We start from the raw sequence: 17,928 nt of genomic DNA on the forward strand, positions 1-17,928 counted from the left end.
TCAATTTAAAAAAAAAAAAAGAAATAGTCCTTATTTGCTTTGTACACCAAAAAGCAATAATAATAATAATAATAATAATAAAAAACAACAACAATAAATTATTTTAAAACGTATATATTCATTCGTATACAAACAATATATTTTTTTCATCGTATTTTTTATTTGACTATTATTGAACATTTTCAAGGGACAAGCGGTAAAAATGGATGGGTGGGTGAATATTTTCATGATGCCTTATATCTTGGAAAAGTTCACTGGCACCTTTTTTGTATTATGTATATATATATATATGTATATATATATATATATATATATATATATATATATACATATATATATATATATATATATATATATATATATGTATATATGTATATATATATATATATATATATATATATATATATATATATATATACATATATATATATATATATATATATATATATATATATATATATATATACACCCTTACTGGCAACTTTTTTGTAATAAATTCTGTATCTATTATACATTATATCAGTGGTTCTCAACCCTTTTTTTTAGTGATGTAGCCCCTGTGAATTTTTTTTTTTAATTCAAGTACCCCCTAATCAGAGCAAAGCATTTTTGGTTGAAAAAAAGAGATAATTGGCAAAATATTGCTCATTTGTAGTGGTCTTTCTTTAACTATTTGGAAAAAAAGATATACAAATAACTAAAAACTTGTTGAAAAATAAACAAGTGATTTAATTATAAATAAAGATTTCTACACATAGAAGTAATTATCAACTTGAAGTTCCCTCTTTGGGGATTGTAATAGAGATCCATCTGGATTCATGAACTTAATTCTAAACATTTCTCCACAAAAAACCAAATCTTTAACATCAATATTTATGGTACATGTCCACAGAAAATCTAGTTTTCAAAACTGAATATTGGATTGTTGTATTTTCTTTCTCACAGTTTATTAACTTACATTCATATTTTGTGGAATTATTATTCAATAAATATATTTATAAAGGATTTTTGAATTGTTGCAATTTTTAGAATATTTAAAAAAAAATCTCACGTACCCCCTGGCATTCCTTCAAGTACCCCCAGGGGTACGCGTACCCCCATTTGAGAACCACTGCATTATAAAATAGAAGAAAGTACCCGTATGTGTGGCTAGTGAGAGGCTGGCTGTGGTTGATTGTGTTTGGTTTTAACATATTTTTAAAGGTAGGTAGGTAATGTTATCGAAATTTATTTTTACCCTCATACATATTACATTATAGGATTTCATCCATTTGTAGCATTTATCAGCTAATATTGATGGCGACAAAATATTTGTTGGCAAATTAATGAGTCATGCTAGCAAACATTAACATTCGGTTAGCAACGTTTGGCTAATGCTAACTAGCTGTTTAGGGGGTTATTTAATTCAATTATAGACTATGGATAACATTTTAACCTAGTACATTAATTAAATAAGTATCATTTGCATTGTGTTTATTTTAGGAGTCATTTATCATTGGTGATAAAATATATGGATCAAATCTATAGTACATCACAAAGTTTTTTCTGTTGGAATGCTTATATTTTCAATAATGCCTCCTTGTAACATTTACTTTACATCCATCCATTTCCTACCGCTTATTCCCTTCGGGGTCTATCTCAGCTACAAACGGGCGGAAGGCGGTGTACACCCTGGACAAGTAGCCATCTCATTGCAGATTTACTTTACAGTATGTACGAATATGATTCAGTTTGTTATTTACATGTGCGTCTCAATAAGTTCTTACATTTAAAAAGAAACATTTAATTTGGATTAACTACACACAGTGAAATACTTCCAGGATGTATATCTTAACCTTTTTGACGATTATAGCTTACAGGTGATTAAAAAACAACAACAACCTCATAAACACATAAACGCTTAGTTAATTGAATCATAAATATTGAAATTCAACGACAAGGTGCATTTGCAAACAGCTAAAATGATGTAGAAAGCAAACTATAACCTGCTCCCCAAGAATGTACAACCATTCTTCTCAACAAAAGAGGAGAAATATAACCTTAGAGGAAAATCTAATTTAAAACATTTGTATGCTCATACAACATTTAAAACCTTTAGCATATCGCTATGTAGAATTAAATTATGGAATGGATTAACCAAAAAAATCAAACAAAGCACCAATATGTTTCAGTTTAAGAGACTGTTCAAACTACAGGTGTTCACAAAGTACACAGAACAAGAATTATGATGAACATCTTGAACCCTTTATTTATTTATTTTTATATTGAAACAAAAATCCATCCATCCATTTTCTAACGCTTATTCCCTTTTGGGGTCGCGGGGGGCGCTGGCGCCTATCTCAGCTACAATCGGGCGGAAGGCGGGGTACACCCTGGACAAGTCGCCACGTCATCGCAGGGCCAACACAGATAGACAGACAACATTCACACTCACATTCACACACTAGGGCCAATTTAGTGTTGCCAATCAACCTATCCCCAGGTGCATGTTTTTGGAAGTGGGAGGAAGCCGGAGTACCCGGAGGGAACCCACGCATTCACGGGGAGGACATGCAAACTCCACACAGAAAGATCCCGAGCCTGGATTTGAACCCAGGACTGCAGGACCTTCGTATTGTGAGGCAGACACACTAACCCCTCTTCCACCGTGAAGCCCTGAAACAAAAATAATTTATGTATTTAATATTTGTTTACTTACAATGTTATATTATTTTTTTTAAATATGTATTTGTTCACTGTTATGTCACAGAGAACAAGAAAACAGGATAAAAATTGCTATGGTATGAAAAGGGGTAGGATTAAATTACCTCTGCTTCTTCCTACACCTTTGCGGACGTGCTGTAATGAAGCAACTCGAAAATTGTAATGAATTAGATTGTATTGTATGCATGTTTGAAATAAACTAAAACTAAACTGAACTAAATAAATGAAATGCTGAAAGGTTCAATATTGTGAACTAGTGTTTCTCACTATTGGCAGTAGATACACTGGAAAAAATTCCCTGAGAGTTTATTTGGTTTCTTTGTCCGAATTGAACCCCTGAAATCTAATCATTTTCACACTGTATTGTAATTCATTGCAATGCACCTGTGTGAGACAGTTAAAAGGTTTTAAGTTAAATTAGAGCATAGCACAGCTGTACAATGCCATCATTGTTTATAGCTGAAGTGGGAATCCATGCTGTAAAATAGGAATGTAGGGTATCGCAGTAATCAAAAGAAATTTAGTGACTAATTACTTGATAAAAATGTTTTCTATTCTTAGAAGAGGGATTTTAGTATGTCTTTTTATGTCTTAGAGATGGCGGTTAATACCTGCTCAACTGTGTTTTAGTAGACAGAGAATGTGGTTTACACACTCATCGTGTCACACACACACTCACACACACATACACACACACACGTATACGTGTAATAAGATGCATACACAACTCTAAGACATAACGTCACACTCCTTCCTTCCTCTGCGTGGGGTCAAAATGTTGTATTCATATACTGGCCAAATCTAGCAGTGACCATTCAATCCCCCGACATTATTGATACCAAATGCGAAAAAAAAGGTCTCATCAGTGGTTAGAGAAAACCTCCCACTAATACTATTTTCAGTGTGTGTGTGCGTGAGTCAGTTTGATTACATGGACAGATGCGGTTCTATGGTTCCGATTAAATAACATAGATAATTAAAAAAAACATTCAGTGTTATTGCCTTGACCCCATATTATTGTCAGTGGGCTGGTTCATTTCAATCTAAATTGGTTATCAAAGTGTTCTCCTGTCACTTCAGTGGAAATGGTATAAAACAAAGAAGATTGTAGTGATTGAATAACATGATGAAAATTTAATGTGCAGACATATTTCTAATTTAAGAATTTAGCATTAATAGCAATTGCAGACAACTAAGTAATTACGGCACATAATTGAGATCTTATTAAACATCTAAGCTTGTTCTGTTAACAGGGGAGAGCAGTCTTGGTCATGAAGAGCAGCGTAATGGACCACAGTGTGGATTGTAGAGCTCTATCACCCAGTGTCGCTGTAAGTTGGTATCACTCCCTCACCTGCAGGTCTTATTAAAATATCTGATTAAATATGATTAAAATGTTACTATTGTTAGTGCTTTAGTTGTCGTGTGAATTGTCCTAAACAGCAAAGATAGATAGATAGATAGTACTTTATTGATTCCTTCAGGAAAATTTAATAATTGTTAATAATTGTCAATAATTAAAGATACTTTCTTATTTTCTAAATTTGAAAAACCAATGTGTAGGGCCGATAACATGGATAATATATTGTCCCACAAATTATTTTTGATAAAAAATCTTATTGTCAGCATTACTTTGAGACCAATTTAAGCACTAATGTAATAATACTATGTAATACAATAATGATAATACAAATAACCCTTTCAAAGGCAATAAACTTCTATTTTTTATTAGTATGTTTTACAATTGTTATTGGAAGTTCAACAACTATTCAATAACTATTGAATAACTAATTATCCTTAATAAGTAAGCAAACATTAAAAATGCAATCTTCTGTCAACCTGTTAGCCAAAATTGCACTTCAATAGATATTGAACATCTTGAAGTGCTGTTATTTCCTCAATTGGAAAAACTGGTTCGGGTGGTGTGTTTGATGTTTTTTTTGCCATCACATTCCAACAAATTGGGTATTCTGACTCGTTTGTCCATGTTGATAGGCTCATCTTGCTCATTTGGCTTGACGCCAAAATATTTCCACAATGGGACAGTCATCTTTTTCCTTGAAGTGCTTTTCACCAGTGACTAGGTGTTGGAAGCCAGCAGTCCCGCCTCCACTCACAGAGACAAACATTGTGGATGACTGACTTGATGGTTCACGCCGTTCATTTAATTCTGCTATTAAACAAACAGCCTCACGTGCTGATAGTTATGCACACCGTGAAACCTCTTGCTGCCTCTTTGGAAGCAAGACACAAAGAAAACAAACGCACACAAACATGGCAATTTTTCAAAGTCATCAAGTTCATTTTCATACGTTGTTCGATTAATTTAATTATTGACCATCAGCCAGAGCCTATCAACAAGTTCATTTGATAACTTTAATAATGAATTGGAGTGTGTTAGAAACTGAAAACAAAAACATGCTTTTTGACAATGTGGTCATTAATTCCCAAGTTTTTTGCACGACACAGCAGCAACACAACCAACGTGGTTATAATTAAAGGCGTAAAATGCTAAGGTAGCATTAAAACCGATAATTAGTTTTTTATGAACAATAGTACGCAAATGGGGTACATGCTAACGGCTGTGTAGTGCAAAAAAAATAGTAGTACACATGCAGGGGTAGATTCAGCTGCTGAATGCTGCCCGCTCATGGTACATCTTAATAGTACTAATACCATCTTGTTGAAATAAAACGTGCACCAAGAGGTTTACTTCAGCTACAGCTGGTAACGCCAATGTTTTTTGACCCATTGCTTTGACATTAATGGTTTGCATGTAGGTAAAAAAAAGTATGTTAAATATTTGTGCAAGGACTGTGATATTCTAGACAATGGCGTGCGTCTTGTTTACATCTGGTTTCGGCAGCACTGTTTTTGGTAATCAAAGTCTTTTTTTCGGTGGTCAAGTTTTCTGTAATGTCCTACTAGTGCTATATGTTTGTGTGGTTTGGATTAGATGTTGGTTTTCCACATATTTGCAAACACACTTTCCGTGCCTGAAAAGTGATTAGTGGAGAATGGGAAAGTATTGTTGTATGTCGGGAGAAACGCGGACATAGTGTTTGCACGGGAGGTAAAACCTGTTGGAATTGTGCCGTTTGTTTTTATAAGATTGGTAATAAAAGTAAAAAATATCGTCAACCTCTGTGTGATTTCTCCTGGGAGCTACATACAATATGTTAAATTAATTTGATTTTTTTTCAAGTTAAAAAAAACAAACATCTTATTTTCATGGTCTGGCGGTATATAAAATGCTGTGGCGACGCTCCACATTCAATTGCATTAGAAGGAAACCCTGATGTAGGTATCCGCTGATGTCACCAATGGGAATAATGTCACAAATTGGGCAAATTCCAAACTGCTTGTTTAAAGGAAGATTGTTTTATAAATATCTCCACCATGCTTCCATGGTTTTATTTCTAATTTTCTGGACTTATGCAGATCCCAAATACACAAAAACAGGTACCAATCTGTAAGAGAAGTTTTTTTTTAATTATAGGACTGTCACTCTTTTAGGTGTATCAGATAAAGTACTGTTTAATTAATAATAATGTCATAATTATGTTCAATTAGGTCAGTGGAGCAGCAACGCCTCAGGAAAGGTCACCTTTAAACAACCCTTGTCAAGTAGAAAGTGGAGGAACCGTTTTACTGCAGTTGCTGGAATTTAAAACACATCTACTTGAGGCTGTTGAGGAGCTGCACATTCGAAGGGTACAGTAGAAGATGACATTTTTTTTTTCCATGTATGTTTGGAATGAAATCTAAACCTTTTTGTTTTTTTTAAATCATGATGTAATTTTATACCAACATTTATTTATCCTTTTGTATACCGGTCATCCTGTTCAGGGTACCAATGGGCAAGAGTTTATCCCATATAAATGTCTACATTCTGGACTGGTTTGCTAGCCATTTATTGGGCACATTAACACTAACATACGTTCTAAATAATATAGGAATGTATTTTTCGATTTTACTTAACAAGCTGTAATAAAGAGCTGCTTGATGCTTCTTCCTTGCTCTGAGTTCCCACCGGGAAGCTTTGCCCGCCAGACCAAATTGTGGCATGTTCATGATGAGTGTAAAAAGGAATGATATTCTATGTCTACATTAAAAAACGTTTTGTATTACAATGCAACCTGTACAGTTTAATGCTGTGAGGATTGTAAAATTTTAAATTCAACTAAAATTTTTCGGAGTTATATTCCTCCTATAGAAGTCTAAAAGGTATCATGTGTGATGTCATGTAAAATAGCAGCATATGTTACAAGACTTCAACAAATCCTGTGAGTCTTTTGCATGCCTCAATCAGCTTAATTTAAAAACTAATTTCCAAATGTCCCATTTCCCCCAGACTATACCATTTAATGTGATTCAAATACACCACAAAATCAACACATCATTTAAGCTGCTGTATTTCCTTGAATTGCTGCCGGGGCGCTAATTAATTTAAAACCTCTTCTCACTCCGGCGTTTACCAAAGGCATGCAGTAAAGGCAAGCATGCGCTATTTATTTTAAAACTTCTTCTCACTCCGGCGCTTACCAAAGGCATGCGGTGCATTTAGGCTTGCGCTTATGAATTTGAATTTGATGTAAGGATACCATCATGAAAAGCACATTTAGTTAAAAAATGTTATTATGGTCTTACGTTTAACTTATAAATGAAGTCCATGCGCAGCTCCTTCTAATCAAAAGCATCGATAACTTGTTTATAGAAGTCTTCCTTATCTTTCTTCAGTTTTAAAAGTCTCTCTGTCTCAATGGAGATCTTCCTTTATTACCTCCTACTTCGATTGAAAGTCCAGTTTGGAAAACTGTCTTATTTTAGATATGTAATCCTCCATGTCAAAAGCGCAAGAGAGAGGAAAAAATAAACGATCGCTGCTCACTCTTGCTGCTTGTTGTCACTTCTTCTGCAGCCGAGTAGTCGCAGGAAGGATCACTAGCGCCCTCTACCACCAGGAGGTGGGAGTAATTTAATGACTCATATTTGACACACGCTGCTATGGTATATTAATAAAACATAGCTGCTTACTGTTCTTTTCAGCATATTCAATAGCTTGGACCTTAAATCCTACTGAACAGCTCTTAAACTTCTTCCCTTTATGCGATTTCAAATTACTGAAATCAGCCTCCTCCATTTTGAAAATTATGACAGGTGAAGTGGCACTCGTGACATCACGAGTTTGACCCTGCGGAAATTCTAGGCATATGCTAATTATTTTGCGAAACGGGTCTTACCCGGCGGAAATTCTAGACATGCGCTAATAAAAATAATATTTTGCGAAACGAGTTTGACCCGGCGGTAATGTGAAGCCCATCCACCCATCCATTTTATACCGCTTATTCCCTTTTGGGGTCGCGGGTGGCGCTGGCGCCTATCTCAGCTACAATCGGGCGAAAGGGGGCGTACACCCCGGACAAGTCGCCACCTCATCGCAGGGCGGTAATGCTAAGCATGCGCTAATTATTTTACGAAACGAGTTTGACCCGGCAGTAATTCAAGGCAGGCGCATACTATATACCCGGCGACAATTCAAGGAAATACGGTATTTAAAAAAAAGGAAAATCAGTCAACCAAGCTATAATTATGGCCTGCTTCATAAATTACACCTGTAAAATGCAATTCTAAAGGTGTTTAACCCTGTCGGTGTAATGGTACACACTTCTGCCTTTCATGGTAGACGGCATGAGTTCGATTCCCGGTTAGGGTTACGTCAGAAAGGGTACATTGTTTAAAACTAGGCTAAAACCATTCATTCTATTGACTTGCTGTGGCAACCTCTGACAGAGAAAATCCGAAAGTGAGAATTTTTTTTTTTTTTTAATTAAATATAATTAAGTGGACACTGACAATAATTGAAGGGGATATTGTTTTTTCCCATATTAACCTTCATTTTTCAACTTCAACGACCTAATATCAAGAATATCACAAGTGTATCATGTGTTTTCTTGGCCTCTGTCTGTGTTTGTTGCTATGCCACCACAGAAGGTTAGCAGTGACGGAAAACAGAATAAAAATGATGAGAACCATAAAGCAGAAAATGAACATGCATCATTCCAGAACATAGATTGTTTACTTAAAGGAGACCTATGACAATTCTAACCTACATTCAACACACTTCCTTGTGGTCTAGAAAATATGTATTGGAATTTGGGCTGGGTGATATCTCGATATATACAATATATCGCGAGTTTGTCTCTGTGCGATATAGAAAATGACTATATCGTAATATTCGAGTATACGTTCTCACGCAGTTGCTTTTAGCTGCGGGCGTACACTTCAGGCTCTTCTCGCTCTTTCCTGTCTTTCCTTCTCACAAACAAGCAGGCGCACATTCTTACATACGTCACAAACTGTCACGTCATACGTCACATACGTGTCCGCCCTCGCAGAGCAGAGAGGTAGCATTCTGGGCTACGTTAGCTGCTAACATAGCCGTATGAGAGAAAGAAGGTGCGAATCTGGTAACAAATGAAGGAAGACTTAATTCCCAATAAAAACAGCAGGGTTTCCATTGTCTGGCCGTGGTTCGGCTTCAAGTGGGGATATGTCGAACAGACAACAGTAATATGTCAAGTGTGGGGCAATAGCGTTGCTATAAAAAGTAGCATTACTGCTAATATGTAGCATCATTTGAAAAGTCAGTCGCTAGAGAATGAAGAGAATTTCATAATCGTAGTAACATAACATAGTGAAGGACGAATACTATTTGATTTCCTAATATGCAGCTCATTTTTATTTGACACTTAAAATGTCTCTGACAATCTTGCACTTTATTTTTTGGAAATGACTTGAATGTTTGTGCCATTGCTTAATAACTTTAATAAATACAATTTTGGTCAATTGACTTAGTTGTGATTTCCATCTCTGCATAAAAGTTTAAAAGTAGCATATATTAATGCTGTATGAACAAGAATGTTTTAATGTATACACATATAATCATCATACTGCTGTGATTATATGCATCAAGTGTTCATTCAAGGCCAAGGCAAAATATCGTAATATATATCGTATATCGCGATATAGCCTAAAAATATTGCAATATTAAAAAAAGGCAATATCGCCCAGCCCTAATTGGAATATGCTTTGGTGTAAATTTTGAATACATTTTGCGCCACAGTCACTTTTGTAACCTACTTTTTGCGTGAACCTGGTTCATGTGTGGAGGCATTCCCATTAGTTTGCAAATGAAACCCTCCATGCCCGACCCGCTGCTAAAGTATCATAATGTACAGTATCTTTTGAAAATGTACACATCAAATATATATATCTTGCAGAAAAACATCATCACTTTTTTTTCCAGACAAGGTGGAAAATAAACTTCATAAAAATAAAGATTCACCGGTCATAACATGATGTACACTTTGTGTGGCGCTCAATGCCACATCCAAACAAGCTGCATTTATCAGCATTTATTTTACTGCATGTTGTAAGTCGGTGTAATTATAGGGATGCCACAATTAGATGAAAATAATTTAATAACTTAATCCTATCTCTTCCTTCTCTTACGTTCCCTCAAAACAGGTAGAAATTTCGCAATCGCACCATCTTTTTCCTAGGGAGGTTACTTGTTAATCCAACCTTGTACTGACTCATTTTGACAAAACAGTCCAATGTAGAAATGTTGTGAAGAAATAAACACAGAAATATTCAGAGGAGGCAGAATGGCATCAGACGAGAAGGATTAACACAGGAGGCTGCAGGCAGCATTCTCGGCATATCAGAGAGTATATACGAGGACCACCACATAAGTATGTCCGCCAATCTCTGACATCACAAATGGCCCACTGTAAAAAAAAAAAAAAGCTGCAAAACGGCGCTCGTGGGCATCTAAACCACGGCCAAATAAGTAAGCCTTAAGATTTTACATTTTGGCATTATTTAACACATTTGACACTGTAACAAGATTTACAAGTCATGGAAGAAGAAAATCATCACAGGACCTGTTTAAGAGGTTGCATTGGGGGAAGCATCACTTGCTACACGCTGCCTGATATTTGTGCCAGAAGAGATAGCCTGCCTTGTTGGACCTCCTCACTGGATTTAACAACCTAAATAATAGATTCATTTAATTGGAAAAGGAAGAAAGTTGTTATTATCTTGACCATAAAGAGAGCTGTCTCTTTTGGCTATTTGGAAAAGAACCATCTGGGTGTGATGCACATTACATCAGAAATGAGGTCAGAGAAGCTATTTGGCCCTTGACCAAAAAGTACAAATTTCGTTTGTTATTAAAAAGCAAAAAAAAGAAAACATGCTTCCCACCCTCAAGCAAACTAATTATACCTGACAACACATCCTCAATGTGCTTAAAGGTTAGAGGAGCAAAAATGGGATGTCAGCCGTTTGTTGCCATTTCAGTTTTATTGTTATAGTCATGTTTACCGCAGTAAGTATGATCCTCCTCAGGCTGCTTCTGTCAAGGCAGCTGGTGTGTTGTTCATGGGGGAGAGGTTCAACATGAGATGTCATCAGTGTTGGTCCTGAGCATTATTGAGAACAAACAACACAACCTATTGTGTACGGCAATTTGGTTTATTTAAACTTCAAATTCAACACTATATCAAACATGAAATGTTTAAGTATCAAAATTAAAAAAATTATATTTGAATGTGTAGTGTTTATTATGAAAGGAGAGACCGAATAAATGATCAGTTTCTAAATAATATTATGTTTTATTGTTATTATGTAAAATATTATTTTTTCAATATTAATGTTAATCATTGGAATTTATTTGGATAAACACAAATGAATGAACAGGTTCAGTAAAAAATGGTGGTAACTTTTATTTAGCACTGAGCTGGTAGCATCATTTAACTGAAGCTAAACTAGTTAAGCAGATCCCACATACACATAAAAAGTAACATGGACATCCAGACGAATTGATATTAACCCGGTTTGTGTGGCAAAAAGAGAGGATATCTCTCCTTTTTAATGATTCTCTTTCTCTTTTCTTATGTCCATATGAGATGTACTTTGACACAAAATTGCTTTATTTTAGAACTTTTTGAGTGTAATAAGGTTGCAACTCTTGTTAAAATGCTATTTACATTGTATGTTTTGAGAACTCCATCGGTTTAAACTTTTTTCAAATAAATCCTTCTATGATGCAGGATGCCGAAAGCCGATTCGAAGATCAGATCAGTAAAGTTGTGTTGGAGAAACAGGAGCTGGAATGGGAGAAGGTAAAGTTAGTTACAGTGGGTCTACTGCAGTTGTGTCTCAGTAACTAAAGTGACCGAAGATTGTACTCACGTGAAAGTGTCAGGCTTGCCCCTGACAGTTTGGTTGTGTTTTAGTTTTTCCTTTGTGTGTAGTATTTTCTGTCAGCGCTCTTGTTTTGGTTCTGTTTCCTGTTTGTCTCCCTGAGTGCTGTGTCCCCTCAGCTGTGGCTGATTTGCACTTGGACACACCTGGTGTCAATCAGCCAGATGCTATTTGAATCTGCTTTCCCATCCGGTCTGTGCTGGATTATTGTCGCTAATACCTGTTGATGTCGTGCTATTACTTGTCGCTGTTCCTGTATGCCGTGGACTGCTTTCCGTCTTTTTGTTCCTAGTTCCTGTTTGCTGGTTCCTGTTTCCAATTTGTCCGTTCCTGGTTCCTGGTTTGTGTTTTTTCTTTATCTTTTGTACATTAAACTATGTGTTACTGCTCAATGCCTGCCGTCATCTCTGCATCTTGGGGTTCGTCTCAAACTCAACCTGACAGAATAATCCAGCCTAACACGAACCCCGCAGAGATTTCCATGGTGGAGAGGCTTAACAAAGCGGGAGTAGATATGGCTAATTTGAAGAAAAGTTTGGCCGCTTTTCAAGCCCTCTCCCACCCACCCCTGTCGTCTTTGGGCCTATCTGGGGACATCTGGGATCCGTCCCTTGAGGGGGGGGGCTATGAGTAGCTGTGCAGCTGAGGGGGCACAGCTACTCCTCATGCAAGTGGCTGTGCAACCTACGGCGCCATCATATCCGGTGGGTCTGCAACCTACGGTGCCACCATGCACTCCAGTGGGCCAGCAGATGCCACCAAGCACTCCGGTGGGCCAGCAGACGCCACCATTCACTCCGGTGGGCCAGCAGCAGGGGGCGCCACCACCATCCTCTCCGGTGGGCCAGCAGCAGGGGGCGCGACTACCATGCAGTCCGGTGGGCCAGCAGTCAGGGGCACCACTACGCACTACGGTGGGCCAACAGCAGGGGACACCACCACGCACTCCGGTGGGCCAGCAGCAAGGGACGCCACCATCATTTCCGGTGGGCCAGCAGCAGGGGGCACCAACACCATCCTTTCCGGTGGGCCAGCAGCAGGGGGCGCCACCACCATCCTTTCCGGTGGGCCAGCAGCAGGGGGCGCCACCACCATCCTTTCCGGTGGGCCAGCAGCATGGGGCGCCACCACCATCCTGTCCGGTGGGTCTGCAGCAGGGGGGCGCCAGACCCATCCTCTCCGGTGGGCCAGCAGCAGAGGGCGCCACCACTATCCTGTCCGATGGGCCAGCAGCAGGGCGCTCCACCACCATCCTGTCCGGTGGGCCAGCAGCATGGGGTGCCACCACCATCCTGTCCGGCGGGCCAGCAGCAGGGGGCGCCACCACCATCCTCTCCGGTGGGCCAACAGCAAGGGGCGCCACCACCATCCTCTCCGGTGGGTCTGCAGTAGGGGGCACCACCACCATCCTCTCCGGTGGGCCAGCAGCAGATGGCGCCACCACCATCCTGTCCGGTGGGCCAGCAGCATGGGGTGCCACAACCATCCTGTCCGGCGGGCCAGCAGCAGGGGGCGCCACCACCATCCTCTCCGGTGGGCCAACAGCAAGGGGCGCCACCACCATCCTCTCCGGTGGGTCTGCAGCAGGGGGCACCACCACCATCCTGTCCGGTGGGCCAGCAGCATGGGGTGCCACCACCATCCTGTCCGGCGGGCCAGCAGCAGGGGGCGCCACCACCATCCTCTCCGGTGGGCCAACAGCAAGGGGCGCCACCACCATCCTCTCCGGTGGGTCTGCAGTAGGGGGCACCACCACCATCCTCTCCGGTGGGCCAGCAGCAGATGGCGCCACCACCATCCTGTCCGGTGGGCCAGCAGCATGGGGTGCCACAACCATCCTGTCCGGCGGGCCAGCAGCAGGGGGCGCCACCACCATCCTCTCCGGTGGGCCAACAGCAAGGGGCGCCACCACCTTCCTGTCCAGTGGGCCAGCAGGGAGCGCCACCATACTCTTATCGGCCACAGATGTGGTCGTTTCACGGGCGACTGCCTCCCCAATTCCGGCGGTGTTCAACACGCCGTCGCCACCTGACTCTTCCCTGCTGGTTGCGGGGACACTTAGCCTGGCGGTCCACCTCCTTGTCCTCCCTCCAACCCCCCCACCCCACCCCGTGACTTTGGATGTTTTTTTTGGGGTGGATCGGTTTTCTAGAACGTCTGGTATCCGTTATGGGAAGGGGGGCTACTGTCAGGCTTGTCCCTGACAGTTTGGCCATGTCTTAGTTTTTCCTCTGCGTTTGTCTTTGTTTCCTGTCAGCGCTCTTATTTTGTCCGTTTCCTGTTTGTCTCCCTGAATGCTGTGTCTCCCCAGCTGTGGCTGATTGGCACCTGGCCACACCAGGCGTCAATCAGCCAGCTACTATTTAAGGCTGCTTTCCCCTCCAGTCAGTGCTGGATTATTGCCACCACTACCTGTCAATGTCATTAATAATTATCGTTGTAGCTGTGTCTACTTCTGTTCACTCTGCTCATGTCATAGTTCCTTCGTGTCACAGTAAGTGTTTTTATTTCCAGTCCGCAGTTAGCCTTTGTGCTAGTTTTTATACATAGCCAAGTTTGTTCTCTGCCTTGTGCGCGCCTTTTGTTTGTACCCTTTTGTTTGTTCTTGTTTTAGTGTTAAATTAAATCATGTTTACCAGCACAATGCCTGCTGCCTTCTCTGCATCTTGGGGTTCGTCAACAACACCCCCTGACAGAAAGATTACTTTGTAAGGAAAGCACGCCCAATGAGACACAATTACAGTTTTGGATTTCTTGTTATACACTATCAGGAGTTCCATGAATTGCAGAAGGGTGCGTGCGTGTCTTGGCAGAACACTGGGTCAAATTTGAGAGCAAGCTGTAACCCTGTAACCAAAAACCGCTTGTACGTTACCAATTCTCACCACCTAGGCAGAAAGTAAACAGAGATTCTTCCACGTATATTATCACTGGAAGACGAGAGGAAAATTAATGGCTAAGCAAGCTACACACATAGCGAGCAGGACAAAACAAGACGCTTCAATGAAAAGTAGGGGAGATCGATTCAGATGTTGATACTCTTGATACCTAGTATGATATATAAGCGGTACTAAAGTAATTAGATCAATATTTATTGTTTTTTTGTTAATATTACAACACATTTTTTGTGTGGGTGATTTGTTAGTGTTACAAACTCAGGGAGTAAGTTTCTGGATACAGGAAGGCTTTGAAGGTAATACCCAAATGATTTAAATAGAAACCAGTAATAATTTTTGCTTTTGTTTAGTCATTGTGCATTAGTAATTTTTTTTGTTTTAAACATTTTTATGTAGGATTCAATACCATACATGTGATGCATCTTCTGATTTACAAAAATACTATCAAATTATATATTTAAGATACATTTTATAAAAATGTGTTATGGTCTTTACTTTAGTTACCGTACTTGCTCTAAAAACATTTTTATCATCTATGGTCCAAGTATTGGATCTGGACTGAAAATTGGATATGAGGCCAAAATGTTGATCGGGACATCCCTCTTTAATGGTTTACTTTTTGATATTTATTTTTTGTGCTTTTGTCTCTGACCATGCCAGGAATCCTTACAACATCAAATAGAAACAATGGAAAACCAGCATGCACAATCTCTCATTGACACCAAAAAGCAGGTACACGTGTCATGACTGACGTATTTTTCCATATCGTATTAACCATGTCAGAAGTTATCCTTCTGAGTTTGCAAACCAGATGTTGCTGTTTTAAAAGTTGCACTTTGTCTCAATGGCAAGGTGGTGCGAATTAAACAAACATAGCTGCTGCTAAATGAGAATTTAGATGACTATCCAAAGCAAAATACCTTATGCAGGGAGACTTAAGCAGGAAGAATTGTGGGATCTAGTGTCCATTTTGCATTTAGTGCTCATTTGTTTAAGTTAACAAAAAATGTTAACTTATTATTCTATAACGATGTCTTCTAACAGAAGCCATTGCATCAGGGTGGACAAAAGGCCACAAACATCTCTGTACTGAACAGAATGTCCAGTGCTGATTTGCATGCTTTGTTCATAGATGGTTTCCTGCCGTTCCCCTTTGAAATTGGTCAAACATGCTAGTCCTAAAGCTTAAAGTCCCTTCAAACTGATAAAAAACAGCATTGGTTTCCAATCTCAGAAATATTACATAATAGTATAAGCAACAACAATCTTATACTGTAGTTGCACCATATTTTATTCTGAAGTTACAGGCAACAATAAGACACACAGAGGAAGAGAAGGTAAGATCATCTCACTCCCAGATAATTTCCTTCCGTAATGTTCTCATCTCACTTACTCTCGCTGCAGAGCACATTCTTTTTCACCTAGCTTTGCCATTTATTGTTTTTTGACACTTGGACAAATATTGCAACATTACAGGGGAGATACAAGGTCATGGCTGAGTTAAAAGAGAAAGAGATTAGCAACTTGAAAGAAGAACTGAAGTCGCTTCAGGTACTGAAACCTCACACTTTCTCTATATACCCATGTATCCATTTATCACATTTATGACTTTATCTATCTCAATTTTGCTTTAAGAATAATGATTTACAACAGACCTGTAAATAAAACAGAAGTTAATCTCCTTGCTAAGGCGAGGGCAGTAGGTCTGAGCCAATCTGGCTCCCAAAGTGTTTGTCCTCTGGCTTGAAACCACAGAGGTGACAAACAGCCATCCTCACGGGCGAATGCACTTTAACGACCAGCCGTGTTATGAGGAGACAATTGAGGCGTTTTTGATATTCTATCAGGGAGACATTAACTGCTTTGTTTGGCTAAATTGAGGCCCCGCTGTCTTAATTCTTGTGGCACGGTCCAGTGAGTCCCTTCCCAGCACCCACAAGACATTGATACAATGTTGGTTGTATATACATGTCTTTTAAAACTGCCTTTGAAACAACGTTGCAAAATAATTGTATTTGTATATTGAGACAACATCAATGCTCAATGTTGGCTCCACGTTGTTGATTGGGAAATGACCAAATTTAAATGGTCAAATCAATGTCACAACGTGACATTGAATAAACGTCACTCAATATTTAAAACATATGAACGTCTGTCCTCTTTATTTTCCGGAGGACCGTCTCAATATCGATCTTTTACAATAAAAAAAAAACGAAAAGCATACAACATGGCAAAACATGAACACAAAGGACAAAAACACAAACAGATCCATTTAATAATAATCCATAAAATATCACTTTTCTACAGAACAGAACTTTGTTGTGGAAATCCGTGTCCTTTCCCTCTCGCTCCCTGACACTCACGTCTCAGAATGGCTTTTGTAAACAAATCCCGCCCACTCAGCTTCTTACCGTAATAACCAGTATATCACTCAAAAGCGCAGATTCCAACCATTGGAATACTCTCTATTGTTCAAGACTTAAAGGAACTTGAAAAATACACTGCTTATCATATTGACGGCTCCAAATATGATAGAAAAGGTTTAAAAAAAAAAATTTGGAGACACCCGGCAGGCCGGATTGAAAAGCTTTACAGGCCATAGTAAAAGGTCAGCGGGCCGCAATTTGCCCATGCCTGGTCTATAGGAATGGTATAGTAACTTATAATGGAAATTTTAAGGAAAAAACTGTTTATTTTTTATTGTTTATTCCATGTTGTGCTCAACTGTGAGTCTGTGTGTGCGTACGTGCGTTGATCACGCTTAAACTAATGCTTTCACATGGGAACAGTGATCACAATGAATATAAATGTAATTTTAGAAAGTTTTGAGCACATTTAAAAACACCATGATAATAATGATAACCATGGTATATATATATATATATATCCATCCATCCATCCATTTTCTATATGTGTGTATTTATGTATATATATATATATATATATATATATATATACTGTATATATATATATATATATATATATATATATATATATATATATATATATATATATATATATATGTAGGTGTGGGAAAAATCACAAGACTACTTCA

General features: G+C 38.9%; 1 protein-coding gene across 1 annotated transcript in view; it reads left to right on the forward strand.

Moving 5' to 3' along the window:
* The first annotated feature begins 1,151 nt into the window (after positions 1–1,151).
* The window catches only part of LOC133563815 (coiled-coil domain-containing protein 73-like), a 30,907-nt gene continuing 14,130 nt past the window's right edge, over positions 1,152–17,928 (forward strand). The window contains exons 1-7 of the mRNA XM_061918084.1: positions 1,152–1,203; positions 3,957–4,034; positions 6,277–6,417; positions 11,823–11,894; positions 15,534–15,605; positions 16,175–16,210; positions 16,350–16,424. Coding sequence (XP_061774068.1) covers positions 3,975–4,034; positions 6,277–6,417; positions 11,823–11,894; positions 15,534–15,605; positions 16,175–16,210; positions 16,350–16,424 — 456 coding nt within the window. The 5' untranslated portion in view covers positions 1,152–1,203; positions 3,957–3,974. The remainder of the gene's footprint in view (positions 1,204–3,956; positions 4,035–6,276; positions 6,418–11,822; positions 11,895–15,533; positions 15,606–16,174; positions 16,211–16,349; positions 16,425–17,928) is intronic.

Source organism: Nerophis ophidion, linkage group LG12 (assembly GCF_033978795.1).
Source record: "Nerophis ophidion isolate RoL-2023_Sa linkage group LG12, RoL_Noph_v1.0, whole genome shotgun sequence".
In the NCBI taxonomy this organism is placed as follows: domain Eukaryota; kingdom Metazoa; phylum Chordata; class Actinopteri; order Syngnathiformes; family Syngnathidae; genus Nerophis; species Nerophis ophidion.